Source organism: Strix uralensis, chromosome 7, assembly GCF_047716275.1.
Source record: "Strix uralensis isolate ZFMK-TIS-50842 chromosome 7, bStrUra1, whole genome shotgun sequence".
In the NCBI taxonomy this organism is placed as follows: domain Eukaryota; kingdom Metazoa; phylum Chordata; class Aves; order Strigiformes; family Strigidae; genus Strix; species Strix uralensis.
The window spans coordinates 1744760-1763969 of NC_133978.1; the positions used below are offsets into that span (position 1 = coordinate 1744760).

The 19210-nt window shown below is 43.1% G+C and overlaps 1 protein-coding gene across 3 annotated transcripts in view; it reads right to left on the minus strand.

Moving 5' to 3' along the window:
• The window catches only part of A1CF (APOBEC1 complementation factor), a 29731-nt gene continuing 10521 nt past the window's right edge, over window positions 1-19210 (minus strand). Inside the window, exons 5-12 of one of the 3 annotated variants that reach the window (XM_074874159.1) lie at window positions 17768-18006; window positions 14431-14592; window positions 10875-10972; window positions 9705-9975; window positions 8001-8185; window positions 5544-5680; window positions 4775-4908; window positions 1-2409 (exon numbers count right to left, since the gene is read on the minus strand). In XM_074874159.1, coding sequence (XP_074730260.1) covers window positions 2258-2409; window positions 4775-4908; window positions 5544-5680; window positions 8001-8185; window positions 9705-9975; window positions 10875-10972; window positions 14431-14592; window positions 17768-18006 — 1378 coding nt within the window. In that variant the 3' untranslated portion in view covers window positions 1-2257. Of the gene's footprint in view, window positions 2410-4764; window positions 4909-5543; window positions 5681-8000; window positions 8210-9704; window positions 9976-10874; window positions 10973-14430; window positions 14593-17767; window positions 18007-19210 lie in introns of all 3 variants that reach the window. The other 2 variants (XM_074874157.1, XM_074874160.1) reach the window with 2 other exon arrangements.

The window sequence follows — 19210 nt, forward strand, 5'->3', positions numbered from 1 at the left end:
TGTTGTTTTAAAAAGTTTTAATGATATTTCAAAGTCCAGTTAATGTCCTTGGATTACTCTAAAATTACAGACTTGCTTCACAGAATTTAATCCCAGTTATAATTTCCTTGTAATGTATGATTGAGATGCCATTTCACTTCATTCTGTTTAAACATACATGATTATCCTCCAATAAATGGATAGTGTGATTTTTTGCTACACTTCATAGTGTTAAAACTCTATACAAATATTGTACTATGCGTACAAAAATAAGTGCTTCATGCACACACTTTTTAATACTGCTTCTTGCCCTTTTCTTTGACATCTTTCTGAACTTATATAAATAGCTGAAAAAGCAGACTAAAGTTACTGAACATGGAAAGAGAGAAACACTTTCTGCCAACGGCAGTCTTTTAGAGAGAGACACACACATGGATATGTTACTTGTTGGCAGTCAAACACGACTTCAAAGACATAGACAGAAGAGAAAATAAAGCCACGATACCCATAACACTTCGTTATTTCACCCTCTGTGAACAAGTTTGTCATTTTCTGTGAAGCCAAGAGTGCCAAACAGCAACCACAGAGGGCTTGTAATACCTTTAGGATCACCCTAATGAGCTACTTTATAAATAGAAAGGGTCTAATAGGATCACAAACTATACAGCTTATGTGTTTTTGTTCCGTCCCTAGTGAAATTGAGTCAGCGGAAGCATGAGAACAGCTCCTGGTAGTCAACACCTTGTCACAGACCATTGTGCTTTGTACAGCTTTGGGGATGCACAGGAAAAGCTCTGCTTGAAAGGGCTTGTATGGTACCACGTTACATCATCTAGACCGGATGAAAACTTTGGGGCAAGTGCTGTTGGAATTGATGGGCATCGTCAACCCGGTTGTAATTTCTCCCCCCAAAAGGGGGTTTTTCTGGCCCTAGACTGAACAGATTCATTTTTCTTAGTGTGCATTACTGTATAGGATATATTATATAGGATTAGCGTGTCTGCTGTAGTTACCTAACACTGGGTTTCTCCTATATCCCTAGAGCATCGTTACTCCTGCCTCAATCTGATGGCAAAACCAAATGGGTAATGCCCTCCTGCTGTAAACCAAAGGATGCTCTCAGCATTCCCAAAGCATTCAAACAATGCCAACACCAGTGCTCTCCAAAACAAGAGGCACCTTTACTATTGCCATGAACATTCTTCCACTAAATTAATTTTTGCAAGAATCGCAGCAGCCAGAAGCTTTGCTTTAATGTGTAAAGCAGTATTGATAGCCAGGCAGGGCTCTTCCCATCCTGTTGAAAATATTTCTTGTATATAATTTTATTCCTGTAGAGGCACCTATTTTTACTGGGCCATGTCTGTGAGCTCTTGTGCTCTAATTAAGTAGAGAACTGGCCTTAATGAATAGCACTTTTCTGGTCCTCAACCTTAATAGTCATAAAAGTCTTCCTATCTTTCACTGAATTTGCCATTTGATGGGAGGTGGAAAAAATACGTCATTATTTGCTGTTTTGTGACCTGTAGGTATGGCTGGGACATAGCAAAGTAAGAGGGAAAACTGCTGAATGCTTGCCACCTGCTTTAAAAATCAAATTTCAAGAACAGTGAAACTAGCCTGTTAGGCTGGGCAGACACATTTATGATAAATGTCTTCTTGGCTTGGCTGTGCCAGAATGAGTGTAAAAGCCGCTTGAGATGCCTGAACACATCCCCAGCACTGGTGACACGGGATGCTCGGAGACTGTAAGAGGCAAACTGGAGATCTCCACGTGACCAAAGGGCAGCCTTTCATTTTACCTGCTGCTCTGCCTGGCTTCAGAAATTTTGTGGTGGATGGAGAAGAACTCCTGATGCACAGAGGGGCTTGGTGGACACACCCCATCCTTCCCTGGCCCCACCTCACAATGTCCATGGGACCAACTGTTTTCAGCACAGGTTATTGCTTGTAAACACACACACGATGGTGTGTATGTATATATACATATATATATATGTATGTATATACACACACCTGAGAACTACTAATTTTCTGGGCTGAGATTTTGCTTTCTAGTGTGAAAATTTGATTTTGAGTGATCTTTTTTTAAATTTCTCCTTTCCTCCCCAGTATCCTGTTATGAAATTAAAGAACTACAAGAATGAAACTCTGACTAAAATCTAACTTTAGGTGACAGATTAGTTTAAAATCATGAGGGTGTAAGAATTACCAGACCAAGATTTTTTTTTTTTTTTCTGTCTGTGCTCAATTTAAGGGAACTCTATTAAAGACAGGATTAATATGCTCCATAACCATCACTGCGTGCAGCAACTGCGAAGGCGGGGTAGGCTTCGTAGGCTGCGTACGTCGCTAAATCTTGTCCCATAGTCACTGCTTGTTTCAGCTGAGTGGCTGTGACAGTTGCAGCTGCGTTAGCAATGGTATATCCTGCAGGGGAAAGGAGGGAAAAATGCAGATTAATGAAAAGATCCTCAAAACTCACTGTAACCTGATAGTTTTCCGTGGGAAGACTTTGCTGTCAATGGGAATGACATAAGGAGAAACAAGTTTGTTAATGGGAATAATCTAATTAAATTAAATAGGTAATTTCTGGCATGTTTTTCTCTATGTTAAAGGTAATAAAAAAAGCTGGAAAATTACTGCATTTTCTCACCTATTATTTGTTAAACACACTGCTTGAAAAATGCTCCTTACTGCTGAATATTTTTTCCTTAGGCTTTGATTATTTCTGAGCTAAGAGGGTATTAATGGTGCTCTGTACACATCCTCCCACACACGGCATGAGGAGGAAAATGAGGAGGTAATACAGGGAAAATCTGGGCAGGTTTCATAGAGAAAATATGGCTCTGATACACTTCATGGTCAAAATACATACAAGTCAGGACAGCCATGTTAGAGAAGGGAAACACCCCCTTTGTGCAATATCGGGGAGAAAATATTTAGTAAACTGGATTTTTTTTCCCATCAGTTTCTAATGGAAACTGTGGTTTCAACACTTCAAAATTTTCCATGGGAAAATGTTAGCATTGGTGATTTAAAATGAATCACTGGGAAAACAAACATCGTTTGGGACTGGTTTGTCTGAAAGCAGGGTATAGCAGCTTGTCAACCAGACCACAATATTTTGTTGTGAAGGAATCAAGAATTAAGACAAAGCCCAAGTTTGGGAAGAGCAGCTGGGGTACCCATTGGCCCTGCTGGACCAGGCTCTGCTGCCAGACTACATCTCCCAGGGTCCAAAATCTCCCACCAACCAGCTGGGCAAGGGGTTTAACTCAAGGTCAGTCAGAGACAAGGTTCCCTCAGCACAGGGAATGGAGATATTGGGCAACACCAAGAGCACATTGTCTCATTGAAGGTGTTACCTTGGGGGAAAACATGAGAAATTCTCTATAATTTGGGTATTTTGGCCACTCAAAGTATCTTCTAAGCATCAGCAAAGAGAGGTGCAATATTTCAACCAGGAATTGAGAAATCTGTCATTAAAGCATATCTGCCACCATCATAAGGGAAATGAGCTGCTACCTGTGCATGGCCTGAGCTGAGCTGGGCTTCAGCAAGCCCTGAGCAAGGACCAGTGTGTGTTGCAAGCAGAAACTTTAATGTATGTCAATTTGTTGAGTTTCCAAGACAAATAAATAAGGGTGGATGAAAGAAAAAGAAGAGATTATAATTAAGCAGTAAGTGGAGACTGGATTCAATAAAGAGCCCATTTGGTTTCCACGCTGCGGAAGCCTGCACAAACCCAGACAAATTGATTTTTCTGTGGCTTTTGTGGACTCCTGTGGCAGGAAGCCGGATAGATTTTTTTTTTTTTTTTTTTTTAAATCCATCCTTGAGACACTCCAAACAACTCAGTAGTACTGACTAATGCATTTCTCATGTGCAGTTTGGCATGTGTTGCTCCCACTACATCAGAATAACCGTCATGCTGGAGAGCACAGTAAATGTAATGCCTGTGAGCTGGATTCCTGCTCCCAGCCTGTGTTTTCCATGACTTCTCAAGCTGTTTTGCGCAGTTGCAAGAACTGTTGAGTATGAATTCCCAAACTGGAAAAAAAGCCTTCCAGTGGGGGTGTGAGAACTGGGATCAGATCCTAACTTTCACAGTTGTGTCATTTCTTTGGCAGATGAAATCAAAAGTGTTGGTTCAAAAGGAGCTGGGGGTGCTGGCGGGGGGGACACGGATGGACCATGAATCAATCAACCACACATCTTTGCAGTGAGGAAGATCTACTCCATCCTGGGTGGCATTGGTAGACTGCAGCCAGCAGGTTCAGGGAGGGAACTTATCCCAGATGGGGCACTGGGGACACCAGTTCTGGATCTTGTATCTTATCTGGGGCTCCCAGTTGAAGGGAGGCATCCACAAACTGGCAGCAGTGGAGGGGAGATACATACCTGGGATGGGACCCTGAGCAGTGGGGGATGCCCGTCCTTGGACGCTGCCCCAACTCACCTGGACACAGCCCCAAGCATCTTGCTGTATATGCAGCATTGACCTTGCTGGGAGCAGATTCAGACCAAATAACCCTCACCCTGGTACCTCCAGCCTCAGTTGCTCTATGGTATGTACACCCTAATTTGGGTAGTTCTGATACAGAAATAAATTACTACGTAGGCAATAAAGATGTCATACACATAAGTAACATGAGTCAAGGTAGAGTCATGTGGGGAAGTACAGCCAGGTCTGTCCTCAGCAGCCAAAACCGGGTTCATTCTTGACATCTGCAGGGAAGCAGCAGGAAAAGCAATATTCCAGGAGACCTTTGCTGTACAGACCTTCCCATACCTGGAAAAGCTGGTGCTGCAGGAGGCACCTCTGCTCCCTCCATAGGAATCCCCAGCGTCTGAAGGGTGTATTCTGCTGCGTAGGTTTTGGCTTCATCGATATAGGCACTGAGCTTGGGTGGTGTGAAGGGATGTCTGTGAGTACAACAAAATGTTACCTTGTTTGGTTTTTTTCCTAGGACTTCCCTGAAAGATGTTTTGATCCACTCACAGATGGCATCATCCCACATATCAAACAGAAACATTATTTTACTGTGCTGATGCATTAACAAAAATACTCTCCTTGTAGTAGTCTGGTTTCTTTGTTGACTTTATCGGCCCTGGCTCTCATTTTGGACACAACATCATTTCAGAGCATCTTGTGAAAAGAAAGCCTGCTGCAGTCTGGGTTTTTCTTTAAAAAACACAGCAAACAATGTTTTAGATCAGAAATGTTTTGAATCACATTTGGAGCTGAATTATCAGCATGTTCCTTCAAGCTGCTTTCTTTTTCCCACAAGAGCTATCGTATACTTTATTTTTGTACTGAAAAGCACCCTTCTGCCTGATTATTTCTGGCTTTCTGTAATCTTTGCACCACCACAGAGAGAGCACCAAACACGGAAGACATCACTATCAGTCTATTTTAGTGTGTGAAAGTTTTTCTCCCTAACATATATTAAAAAAAGGGAAATGGAGACCTGTGCGATTGTATTTTGAGGCGAGATACTAGATAAAATGCCATAAAAAAAAAAATCCTAAACCACAGAAAACCTCAAATAATTACGTACATGGTGGGGTTCTGGCTGGCGAGGGCAGGGATGGTGATTTTGTATAGGAAAAGCTGCCTTTGGTCTTGGCCAATTGCAGAGTGAAGGTGGTAAACAGGCTGTCCCCAGTTGTTTTTCTGGCAGATTTCTTCTAAGATCTAGAAGGGAGAAAAGGGATTTTTGCTCAGGTTAATTGCTGTGCAGTAGCCTTCTCGCCCATCTCCAGCCTCTGCACTGGTCAGCTTCCTTCCCTCCAAAGGGTTTTCAGGGGTGTCATGGCAGTTTCCTCAAGGCTTAGCAAAAAAAACCCAACCTGGCAGGCAGGATACTACAGTCACCTTGAAGTATAAGATTAATCTAAATGTTTTATACTCTAAAAATCTGTTTAATTATTGAAGTTAATTAGTATCCCATTAAATTGGACATCTTTGTCCTTTTGCTGATTAGCTGTTTTATTCTGTTATTGGTGTGGTTTTCTTTGAATTCTCCCCAGGAACATGCACTTCTATTTAACAGTGCTAAACCACTAGGGTTACATTCATCTTCATGGCTCTGTTCCTCCCTGGCTTAGTGAGTTACAGTGCATGAAAAGTCCAAATAGTCTTCTTTTTAAAAAAAAAAAAAAAAAAAGAAAAAGGAAAAAAGGCTGTGTTTCCATCCAATTAATTATACAGGCTTCAGTAAGCTATTTCTGCTTCTAGTTTGAAAGAGAAATGCTGAACCACATTGCCCCCAGCCTTAGCACAGCTTATTCCATGGTAATTGGGAATCATTGTCTGGAAACGCTCTTGCTTTGGCTTTGTATTTCTTTTTTTTCATACACTGGGTATGTGCTGTCCCAAATGGGTTTGAACACAGCATGGTGTTCCCGTGACTCCCTGTGAGCAGTGCTCGGACCAGTTATTTTTTTCCAAGTAGCTCCACCAGACCTAACACTCAGCTGAGGAGATGTTAGGTCTTGGGGTTTTGTGGTGTTGGCCATGCTGCCAGCTGGGTCAGACTGGAGACCCCCAGGTGCCTCCAACCTGCATCTTTCTGTGGTCTACCTTATTTAAAATTTACACTTAATTTTAATTTTATTTGAAATTAAAATGTAAAATTTAAATGTCAGTGCTGCTTCTAATTTTGTAATCATAGCTCCAACTGAAGTTTAGCACTTTGTGGTGAAAATAAACTAGTTCATTACAATTCCTGATTATGGCAACCTGCTTGTTCCCTGCTGTCCCAAAGCCTTTATACGGTTGCCAGTTTTATAATGTTACATCAACATTTAAATCCTCAATAAGGCAGATCTACTTATTAACACCGAGCATCTCAGCTAGGCAGCAGGAACAAAACCCATCATTCAAAGATGCTGTTAAAAAGGTCTCAGTGCAGTGGATGGGAGAGGCTGACCAAGGTGACAGGTATTAATGAAGCTGCCCTATTAATGAGGCTGTTGTGAGGTAAGCTGTAGCTTTTTAAGACCTGCTGTTGTGAAACAGTAACAGTGGGGGGATTAGGCACCTCAGCTTCTGGGAAAATGTGCCCCAAAAAACTAGTGTTGCAAGTGCCTGGCACTGTTACTGCTCTATTTGAAACACATGCAGTGGGGGTTTGGCATGGATGGGAAGAGGAAAAAACTAATTTCACCTGCCCTAAGGCAGTGCAGTGCTACTCAGGCTATTTCACCCCTCTTATATGCTGATAAAAGAGAGTAAGGGGACTGTGAAATTTTGCAGAGGGTGGTGTAAAAAAACATTTTCTAGTTTTCTGGGGGAGAAAAGGATGTTTTCATAGACTTTGTCAAACCCAATGCTGTGGCAATTGAAGTGTTAATAGGCAAAGATGTTCTTCAAAATCCAGGGTGAAGTTAGTTTCTCATGTTGCTTTGGATGATGTAAGGGGAAAGGAGTTGCCATAAGAGCCAGACCCTCAGAAACTCAGAGAATTTGTTCTGTGTTTGTTCTCCTCAGCCCTCATCCATCCATCTGGATCCCAGTCCCACACACACAACCACATCAAAAGGCTCCTTGAGCAACCAGAGTTTCTGTGCTGGGCTGGGTTGTGCAGGCAGTCAACACCTCTTTCCCCATAAATGATTTTAAAATGTACATTATTTTTCTATATATGCACATTCATTCCATGGTGAAGCCCCAAGCGATGCATCCTGTTTATCAAACCCATTTTGGGTGAGAATTTCTTCTCTCTCAGTGCTTTTATGGAGTAACAGCCATAGCTGGTTTTCATCTTACACCCACAGGTGTTTATGAAAACTCTTCTCCAAGGGAGAGCAGCTGTTGTTCTCCAGCAAGGTGAGCGAGTATTGCAAGATGCAACTAGTGATATTTTATATTTTTTAATGTCTTTTAAGATGTAAAGAATGGATTTGGTTATGAGTCCCCAGTGCAGATTCAAGTAGGGGGCCGCTTTCCCAAAAGCATTTTGGGCAAAGACAACCTCTGGCCGGGATATTGACTCTCTTTTTCGCGCATGTACCTGAGGAGCAAGCTTGATCCCTTGGGGCTTTAGTGTGACGTGGTTCATCGGTGTGAGCTCCATTCCTGGCAAGAGGTCGTAGAGTTTATCCTCTCCCCTCTTTTCTCCTTTGAGCTGGTATCCGCGCCCCAGGCCCGTGTACGCCAGGTAGCCGCGACCTCCCAGTCCTCTAACTCCCGCAGCCCCTACAGGTACATTCATGTAAATTTCTAGGAATGTAAGAAGGCATTAAACTGAATCAAATCACCGGAAAAATTACCCTGATTCTTGCTGAAATGGAAAAGTTAGCCCCACTCACCAGGTTTGGGAAGATGGGCAGGAGCCCCCCATAGCCTGCTGCTGGGATAACCCAGGCTTGACATTGACACCCTTTCTTTTCAGGCTCATATGCTTGCACAGGTGAGGTTTTTTTGGAGGGAGCCCTACTTCTTTCTGACCCAGTTTCCATATTCTCTGGTCAGTTTTGATTTTGTGAGACCTTTCTACTCAGATTTGTAGTTGAAAGGCAGAGAGGGGACAGCTATCACTTGCTACCCACCAGTGTAACTTCACTTTCTAGAAGAATTCAGAGTTTATACAATCCTTTGCTTATATGAACAAAAATCCTATCTTTTCCCCTCCATTATGTTTCCGGATTTCCTCTGGGAACCCTACTTGGGAGTTTGGGGAGACTGCAAGGCAAGAGAGGGCTGGTGGGTTATCACATCTGCACCTTTCCCAGTGCAACCTTCGCAGAAGTCAGTTTCATCTGTGCAGGCAAAAACATGGGGGCCAGAAAGGGAAATTCCTGCTTCCCTGTCCCCTTCCTTGGGAAGGAGGAAAAATTGGCCAGGACAGTCCTTGCCAGTCCTACCAGGGTGCCATGCAGAGTCCCACACACCATGGGACATGGCCATGGGCTTGGCGACACAAGATGACTGCCACAGGCATCATCTTTGGAAGGAAGATTTATTTATTTTTTTTGTTAGCCCCCAAGCTTACTTCAGCACTTACCAAACAATGCCTGCAATAATACTTAATTTGGGGGTACCTGAGCATGGGGATTTGATCTGGTCCCAGGTGCAGTCACCCAGGATCAAAGGCAGAGCCCCAGCAGTGTTCAGAAATACTCTGTGTTTTCATAGACTGCTTATTACTAGGTTAACGATCCCCCAAAAAAGGAGTCCATCTCCCACAGCACACAATCAATGGCTTTCTTGATTTCAGTGCTGGTTCCCTACACTGCATCAAGGCAATGTGACCTTCTTGGGAAACTCCATGGCTTTGGGTCAGAAAACACCAGGACTGGTAAAACTTTCCCTGTGACCTTCAAAGCAAAGAGGAAACACAGTGGAGAGCTGTGCTGGTGGCTGGTTGAGGGATTTGGCTCTGAAGGGGGAAAGGAAAATTGTTTTATTTGGTCTTCCCTACTGGGGCAAACCCAGGAGGATTTGTGATTTATTTACACTGGACCGAGGGCAATCCGGAAGCTCTTTCAGGCTTGCTCTGGGAAAATGGTTATTTTTTTCATGCCCTGCTTAATCTGCTGGAAGATCACTACGCCTTTGGGAAGGACAGAGTCTAAAAACGGTCTTCCATCCCTCTCTGAAAGAGGTCCAGCATCTAGGGCAAAGCCAACATCCTCAACATAAGTCTAGGGAGCAGCCACCCAAGTCCCGGAGGAGATAGATTGTTAGAGGTGAGTATTGGCGTGACGGGAGTTACCTCGGATGGATGGGGGTCGGATGATGCTCCTGTTGCTGATCCCCTTGGTGGTGGTGAAGTGGAGGTTGGGGATAGCTGCATAGGCTTGGGGTGCATAGAAAACTGGGGCACCCAGGTAGGTGGTGGCGGGGTCATACATGTGTCCGAAGGCGTAGGTGTATTCTCCTTGCAGCATGGTACCTCTGCCACCTGTGCCCCGGGTGTATCTGATGTAGCTGTCTTTGTCAACGGGTTTGGCTAATGTCACCTCGATCGGGGACCCATCCAGCACCTTCACGCCGGGGTGGTGGGGACAGAGCACAGGAGAAGCACAAGTGTAAGTCTCCAAGGGGCATGGGGATTACCCTGTCTGGGGAGGCAGTTTCCCCACATGATTTGCTAATGGGATGGCAAGATGGAGAAAACCACCCAAAAAAGCCAAAATCTCCCTCCCACAGCTGAAAGAAGACATTAGCTGGGTGAAGGCTTAAGGTGTTGAGAGCACCCAGTCCTGACTGCAGCTGAGAGAGGCTCCTTAACTGAATTAACACAGTTGTGAAGCTTTCAGAAGGCTTTGCTTCCCTGCAAAGTAGCATGTAAGTCAGCAAGATTGTATGTGCTCCTATGGAGAACAGCAGTAGCACTAAAAATAGGAGTAGGGTTAACACCTCTTCGGGAACAACTCTTGCATTACAGTGCTGTGAATTACATGCAGCGCAAGAAGTACTAAATACAGCAGCCTCCTTGCAAATCCGCATCTGAATTTGAAGCAGATGTTTTGGGTTGACCTTGTTTGTCCCGATTTGCCATTCACACATTGCCCTGCAAGTGTTTTTGTTGGCAGACGTGGAGCAAGGATGTGAGTGTGAGCCAAGGGAACCCATAACCCCTCGTTTGCTAGTCCTTGTTTCAGCTTTGCTCTGCTTTTTTTTTTTTTTAAAGCAGTGAACTACAGTCTGAGCTGGGCAAACATTTAGCACAAGTGCAAGGAGCAAGAAGTCAAAATGAACAGTTTGTGTACATCAGAGCTGCTGAAAAATGAATTCAGGAGTATAAAAGCAGCCTTCAAAGGGAATATAGGGCTAACACCCTCAACATGTTTTTGTAGCTAATAAACCAGGCAGCTTTGTTTCAGCTGTGTATAATATACTGCACATAAGCCCCATGAATTAGCATTTACAGTAGCTTTACCTTTCCATTCAAGGCTTTCATAGCTTCCACTGCATATTCTCTTTTATTAAAGTGCACAAAGGCGTAGTCTCTAATTTTCTTTACTCTCTCTACTGCACCTGCAGAAAATGTTGCAATATTAGTTGGACATGGGTATTAGTTGAAAAATACAGGTGTGAAAGAGCAACTGTGTTGGGTTATGAGCCCTTGGAGAGCAAAGGCTGACCAATGGTAAAAGAACAAGAGGATAGTATCTTCTTACCTCTTAGGATGTATATGCCATGGAAAAGCAAATATATAATGGCTGAAGTATTTCAAAGCAAACTAGAAGTATTTGAGGTCAGACACCAGTAAGTTTCCCATTGAACTGGAGTGGTTTTCTCCTATCCAAAATGCTCTGTTGGATGCTACCTTTGGTCTTGTGTCTCCCTTCTGTGACAGACTGCCACGACTGGATGGCTGAGCAGGACATGTAACAGCCCAGGATTTCATGAGCTACAGGTAATGTCACCATGAGATCCCCATCTCCATGGTCTCGTGTGCGCATCGTACATGTTACTCATAGGCAGCTTCACGAAAACCGATGCTACTGCCATAAAACAAGGAACGTCTTCTCTTAACCACCAACTCAGGATGTTCAGCAAGAATGAGCACCCAGTCCTGCCCGGGACACAGCAGCCCTGGGCACGGGGATGGGCTGGGACCAACGCGGCAGCAGGTCTCGCCCTAAGAAACAGCCTTATCTGTGTGAGTGGGGCACCCCTGGGACTGGGCCCCAGGTGGTGAGGGATCCCTGTCTCCAGGATGCCCTGATTGGCCTTGACACAGCCCCATCAGCCTGCTGTGGCTGCGGTGTTGGCCTTGCTGGGAGTGGGGTTGAGCTGGAGACTCCCACCCTAGTGCCTCCAGCCTGCCTCTTTCTTACACCTCTGTAATTACCCCAAACAATTCAAATGTAAATAGCTTTTTGTTCTTCTCTTCTAGGTCCATCCTCTACAGTTTCCCTTTCCCTTGTCAGCTGCTCTGCTGCTGGGAACTTCTCAACACTGAGATACTCAGCACTAATAAGTTTGTCTCCAAAATAACCACACCGGTCCTATTCCCCACCGTCACAGACTTTAGGCATCTGCCTTTTCTTCTCTAATTGTTCATCTTCCCTGCTCCTGTGGGTTGGGAAGCACATCATCTACTAGCCCAGTCACTGAAACTATAACACCCCCAAACATATCCTTTGGAAATATGGCTAAGGGATGCTGAATGACTCTTCTGTTGGCTTCTTGCCCTTTAAAGCTGAACAGGTGCACAGGGAAATGCCATATTGCCGCAAAAAGCACTTATTTAAATAACCGCACGAGAAAATGTATTTCTTTGGAGTTCAGGGGGAGCCATTAGGAGCCCCAGCAGGGAAAATAAAGCATGTCCCAACCTGTAACCTGAGCAGCCTACATGTCTTCAAAATGACAGCGGAAAGGTAAGTAGCATTTCACGTCCTTCTGGGACTGGAGGGTGAATTTCTAAGCCCAAAGTTACCGGAGTTATGTGCTGAATGCCTTGTTTACAAGTCAAGGCTTTAATGAGCTCTCTGTGTTTTGAAAATCCCCCTTCTGCCACCTTGAGAGTGCTCTTTGTTACTGATCCTCGCCTGAGTCAAAACTGTTGCTTTTCCCCGCTTCTGCCTTTACCAGAGCAAAGCAATGTGATACCCACCCTCAGGTCATCTCCCCAGAGAGACCGCCCATATGACATTGCAGGGGGAATATTGTCCCCTTCAGTACATTTGGAGACTACAACATTCCTGCTGGAAAATTTGCAAGGCATGAGGATTTTTGCCAAAATCTCTAGGGAGTAAGGGCAGGACTTTTCAGTGAGACAAGTGATGCATATCTCTATAGAAGTCATCAGGCACTGAATTTGGCACAGATTTAAGGATGATGCTCGTATTATATTACAACTTGCGATGCATAAGCAGCATTCCTGGTAGTGTCTATGGAGCCTGTAGTGACATGGTAATTGCTCTGTCACAGGGACCTCTGCGTTGTAACTCCTTTGGTTAGGATCATTTTTTATTGGATGGCTTGTTATTGTCAAAATAGATTCTTAATGCCCTGGATCAAATGTACGTTGAAATGCGGCACAATGAATAAGGCAGATAACCAGGGCAGGGAAGTGAATAATTTCAGATATTTGCTGACTTTTTTGATTGTAATCTCACTATAACTTAAACTACATTTGCTCTTCCCAAAGCTCAGGTTTTGTTGCTCTGATGCACGTATTTTTGAAAGCATGGCACAGCTTTAAAAAAGACGTTCCTGACTTTATCCACAATAAATAAAGCTGTCCATTTTAAAAAATAAAAGGAATTTCCAGCATGAGAAGTAAAATGATAAAGTGAAAATTAAAGATGATACAGATCTTCTGTTGTTGTACTAGAAAACTTGTCTTAGGAGCAAAGCAGTTGACTGTTACCAAAGTGTCAAAGTGGCATAAATGTGTTTCTGGGGAGCGCAAGCAGTTCAACATTCAGGAGCAAAACTGGATAAATAAAAGGAGGAAACAGAGTGGGATGATACATATTTAACTCAGGGGTAAAATGGGATCTCTAACAGCTTGGTGATGGCTAAAAGTATTAGCCAGAAACATTAGAAGGACAGAAGAGACTCATAAGGAAACCTCCTAAAGACCTTTGCATTACAGCCTAGTACAGAAAAAGAAAAGTAAAGAGCAGAAATGAAGAGTTAGTGAAGAAAAAATGAAGTTCTGTAGTGTATTTTTAAAAATTAATAGAAGAAAGTTAATAGGAACGAGATGAAAGACAATTTCACATTGCCAGGCATAAGTTACTAAGGCCTAGTGAAGTGTGTGGCTTGGAGAGCTGCAGAAATGGGTTATTTTTACTTTGTTGTTTTTGGGTGGAATTTCCTAAAGCTGGAGTAACTCAGAAGTAAAATCTCTTTTGAAAGCCAGCAGGATTTTTATTCCCGAAAAATCTACTTGCTTTTTGAAAAATCTCACCCTACGTGCATGTAACATACAGCAAGAAATACTGTCATATTCTGCATTAAATAATAAGCATTGATTATTCACAAATTTTCAGAAGAATGTGGGGGATTTTGTATGAAAATGATAGAATTCAGAATTTAAATAGATTAGATAAAAAGTATTTGTATTAAAGCACTCTATTTCTATCATCATCCCTTGCAATAGAGGAAGAATGCTGAAATCACCTCCTTGTTTCACCAACTATCTCTTTTTAAGAAAGATCGAAATGATTCAAAATCATTTTTATGACACAGGCATCCCCATGTAGCATTTTGGATCTCTTCCAGTTGCCAATCATCCTAAAAAGGTTAGTAGTGTTGTTAGCTGGAAATTAAGCAGTCCTTAATGGAATGCCATGATGTGCATTTTGGGTGGGAGCCTTCAGCCTAATGATGGTTTTTGTGGCATCACACACGAACATTTCGCAGTGGAAAAGCAGTTATTTTTATCTCTTCCTTTGCCATTTTGTGAATGGAGAAATATTTCCATTTGCAGTAGCAGTACTTATTTAGGAGCTACAGTGTCAATGGATTCCTACCTGGTTTGATGTTGAACTCCTTTTCTATGGTCTCTTCAGTGGTTGAGAGCATGAGGTTCCTCACATAAAGAATTTTTACCGATGACATGGTGTCTTCGTCCACCTCTACTTCTGGTTCTGCCCAGTCAACAGCGATAGGGTGTCCCCACAACTGGATCCTTCCTTTAAAGGAATTGGCATGGTCAGCGTCAGACAGGCTTTGTTTCCTCTCACTTCTGCTCAGAGACTATTTCAAGTGCAGTATGAAAAGCAGAACAGGCCAGTTCTACAAACGGGGCTGAAATAAGCCTTTCTAGCTCAAAGCACGGCTGCTTCATTAACTCAGTTCCAAAAGCAGATGGTCACACTTTGAGTGTCCTCCCGCTATTACCTTAGATGCCTGTAGAAATGCAGAATTAAAGAAGTGAAAATACAGCATGATTCACTAATGTCTGCATTCCCCAGCGTGCTCTCTAAAGGGAAATATTTTAATGAACTGATAAAAATCCCTCTTGGCTGTGAAAGTTTCATTCCCTAGATAATAGGAAAGGGATCCAGAAGTCCCAACTGGATGAAATGAAATAGTAAAAGCAAGGATGTCTCCGCGTGCAAGTATTTGAAGTTGTATGGTCCCCACTGGGTGAGGTTGCAGCAGAAATAGTATAAAGGAGGGAAACAAAAAGTAACAAGGCATAAAACAGACTGTGGGTGTGGAGGAGAAGCCCATGGGCTCTGTACACACTGGATCAAGCTGCTGAGGGGCAGAGAACAAAAAGAGCAAATAAAGAGGCAGTTAAAGGCAATCTTGTCATGTTATCATGCTGAGGTCCATAACTATTTTCATTGAGTCACCTAATCTGTTAGGTAATTGATTAGTCAGATAGTGATGTTTAATATGTAATGAAAACGGACTGCCACAACCTGATCTCAAAGCTGTGGGAATCACAGTGATGAGCAGCAGGACACCAGGTAAGGAAGAGGGACCTCTACATAGTGATGGTTTCTTGACCTCCTGTCTTCTCCAGACAGCAATGATACCTCTTTCCTCCTCTTTTTCTTCCCTGTCCCTTCTGCACAACTTGCAGGGAGATTTTCCTCCCTTTTCTCTTCAGGAGAAGTTGAAATTTGGCCACCCACTAATATCCAGAGCCCCAAATTTCATGCGCTCTATCTCTGACCCACTTTTTCTCCAGCAATTTTAATCAGCAGCTAGTTGTTTGGAAGTACATTAGGGACCATTTTCTGTCTTAACAGCATGGGAAGTGCTAGATATTCCTTCCAAATAATGAAATAAAATGTCTGCCTCCTCTGCAAATGTCCCCCAAAGAGTAAGTGGGTATTTCTGTGTTCTTTCTTTCTTTCTCTCTGATCTTTAGGACATGGAGATTGGGTCCTCCGAGGCCTTAATTATGCTAAAACCTGGAAGAAACCCAGGAATATCTATGCTGATAGACGGAAAATGAGAATCCTGCAAAACATCTTTAGAGAGATCTAAAAAAAGGCATTCTACCTTGCATCTCTGCTTGGATAACTTATCTGAGATGGGATGGGAGCTCCAAAATAGAGAAGATTAGAGGGTGAGGGTAGAATTTGGAGACCTGTTCTTCTACATTGGAATTGAAAATTAACAAACAAAATGGAAAGAGACTGGTCCCTGCTAGGAAGGCTCATGAGTGAGCCGGGATTTGTGGAGTGAGGTTGGGCTGATGTTCAGCTTTCAGCACTGCCCAGTCTGACCTGGGCTGTTATGACTAGAAATACAGAGATGGCTGCTAATGGCAGGCAGCTGAAACAAAAGGCTGTGTGCCCCTTCCTGAATTGCCATTTTCTGTTCAATAGTGGAAATAATGACCTGGTGTCTGCACTAGCCTCTTGCTAAAACCCAGTCTTCTTCCACCCTCTCATTTAACCAGGGGACAGGACAAAGTTTTCATAAAAAGCATTTTTCTTTTTGAGCATTTCTTTGTCTTCTACAAAGCTCCCTCAAAGAGCAGTGAGGTCCAGAGTGACGGAAGTGTCTCGATAATTATATTCAATCTCACATTCATACAATGCATCAGGTGGAGACAGATTCAGTTCTGGCTTGAAAGTTTTTTCAAGTTCCTCCTGTATGTTTGCAACATGAGAAGACTCTGGCTCCTGCTCGGGCCTTTGAAATTCCACAAACTGTTTACTGAGATGTCCCTAAATTGGAAATCACTAGTGTATTGCACATGTCTGTTCAGGGCTACGTGCTCGTTCCATCTGTCTCGCTGTCTTTGCTCAGGATTTCAAATGCTCTGCTCCCTCAAGGCTGCCGTTGGCAGCTGTGGCTGTGCCTGCTCCTTCCTTCATTCTCGATATAGAAACCATGGAAAAGTTGTGCTGAAGCACAGACCAGCTGAATGTGCTCCCACAATCAGGGAGATGCTCAACTGATGTAGAAAATGCAGAATAAAAGGAAAAATAGCCAGTGTGAGATATCCCATAATAACTAAGCATATTTAGTGCTCGAAATCATGCTTGATTTTTTACGATAAGAAAAAAGGATTTAAATTACTCGGGATGCTTCATGGGTTGTAGTATAGAAAGAGTGAAAGAAGACTGGTGGGTTATGAACAAGTCTCAAAACAGGTTTATTGGATTCTTTCACCAGCAAGTGACCTGGGTTCGACAAAGCAGTACAGGAGCTGCTGAGCATAAGAAAGCATGAGAAAACTGGTGAAATCACTGCAAATGCACTTAATGTGTAGTGACTCCTTCATCTAACACCTGCCAACCTCTCTCTACTTCACAATGGTCTTTGAATGTCCCCCAGTGCCAAATTGCATAGACTTATTCTTTACATTGTTTAAATCCTAAAGCAATTCCTAATTTGAAGCTTTCTTCCCACACAGAAAATATCTATTTTTAGGAATATCCTCAAGACTGTATGTTTTTGGATACTTTCCTGAGTGATTCTCTCTGATAGGCCATAACTGAGGCTATATTTTATATATAACTGAAGACAACCACAGGATAATACATATCCTACAACAGAGCTGTATGGATACACACAGCTAAATCCATCTAGCTGTATTTTTAATAAATTCAACCTTCTAAATGAAGAGCATGGGTAATGATCATGGTGCTACATCAGGATCTGTGGTGAATCACTCACCTTGCACCCCAGAGCCAGGGTGACTCCATCAGCCAGCCATGGTGTATTGGGGTCCCTCTGCTCTGATTGTCTCTAGCAGCCTAGAGGAGAAAACCCAGCAATGTTCGCTTCCTTGGGTACCTGGGCCCTCTGGAGACCTCAGTCTCACTGCAGTGCAACATGTCCATAGGTGACCCCTGCGACGAAGCCATCCCTACCACCCTCACCATCTGTACTAACCTGGGAGCAATTTTCTCCTGGCCATGGCTGCTGCCCGATGGCTTTCATATTCTACAAAAGCAAAACCCCGGTTTTTGGTTTTGTCAGCTGCACTAGGGTAGACAATGACATCCACAACTCCGTCCGTGACTTTCTTCATCTCTGCTAAAATTTCCTCCCTCTTCTTCATTTTGGGGATCCCTCCCACAAACAGGCGGCAGTTGTCCACGCTGGCACAGACCCCGAGGAGACGACCATTCCTGAGTATAAACAACATTGCTGGTTTGTCAGAAGTCAGGATCAGTTCTCAAAGAGAGAAAAAAATGAAAATAAACCCCCATTTTGTCCCAAAACACAAGGTCAAACACAAGGTCTCGTACTCCTGTGGCATGTGCTCTTTGGGATATTCAAGCAGTCTTGCTCAGTACAAAAGTTAACATGAAGGCTGCCACTCTGCTAATTTTGACATCAAAGCAGTTGAAATGAAGGATTTGAGATCAGGGAGAAACCAAAGCCAAATTTTGCTTTTCCTTTCTGGGATTCTCCCTTTTGCTATTTAAAAATATGGCTGCTACCAGGCAACTGTACCTACCACCTATGGTGACGCAGTGACTCTTGTGTTGCCACCACTATAAGCCAGGATTCGTTGTGTTCACTTGTCACTATCTAGTCATCATTGTCCCTCATGACTGAGGTTTTGGGGAAAGAAATCCCTTGTCATAGAGAGACATGATTTGGGGGCTTACTGATTGGTCTGCTGTGAGACCCCAGAGTAAGAATTTCTTTACATACACTTTGCTCACCTCTTCATGGTCCAGATACCTCTTGTGGTCTTCAGAAGTTAAAAACTTTAGAAGAGTCTTTGGAACAAGGGAAATAAACAGAGGAGGTGGAGGTGGACAAAGCCTACTCTTTAAGACTGTCCAACCTCCGATACAAATCACGTTTCCAAGCTCTCCCTGTGTGCCTTGTGACCTGCTCATCCTTGGGGTTGCTAGTAAAGCAATTCACAACCCATCTTTTTTTATTAAAAACAAACCCAAAAGCCATAAAATTACCAGAATGGTTTATCTCTAAATGCTTCTAAGCAAAGGTATCTACTCATCCCACTCTGAACTGGAAAAAAACATTGTGTGGTTGAAATCAAAACAAAACATGTTGATGGGCCCATATGTTGTTGATTTCTGGGTGTTTTGTTCCCAATTTTTAGTCACAAACATGAGGGCTTTTTTTGTTCCTATCTATTAGGAAATGTCACTGGTTTGCCAATTGGTTTCCATCCTATTTCACCATTTTTTGCAATCTCTCTGTCTCCCAGAACATATCTGCAGTATAGGTCATGAGACAGACTGTGAATAGGAATAAATCAACCAAAAACAGCCCAGAGGGGAACATGAAATAAACAGCAATGGTTAAGTGAAAGTTAATTTGATCCAAAGCAAAATATTTTTTCCAATGTTCTGG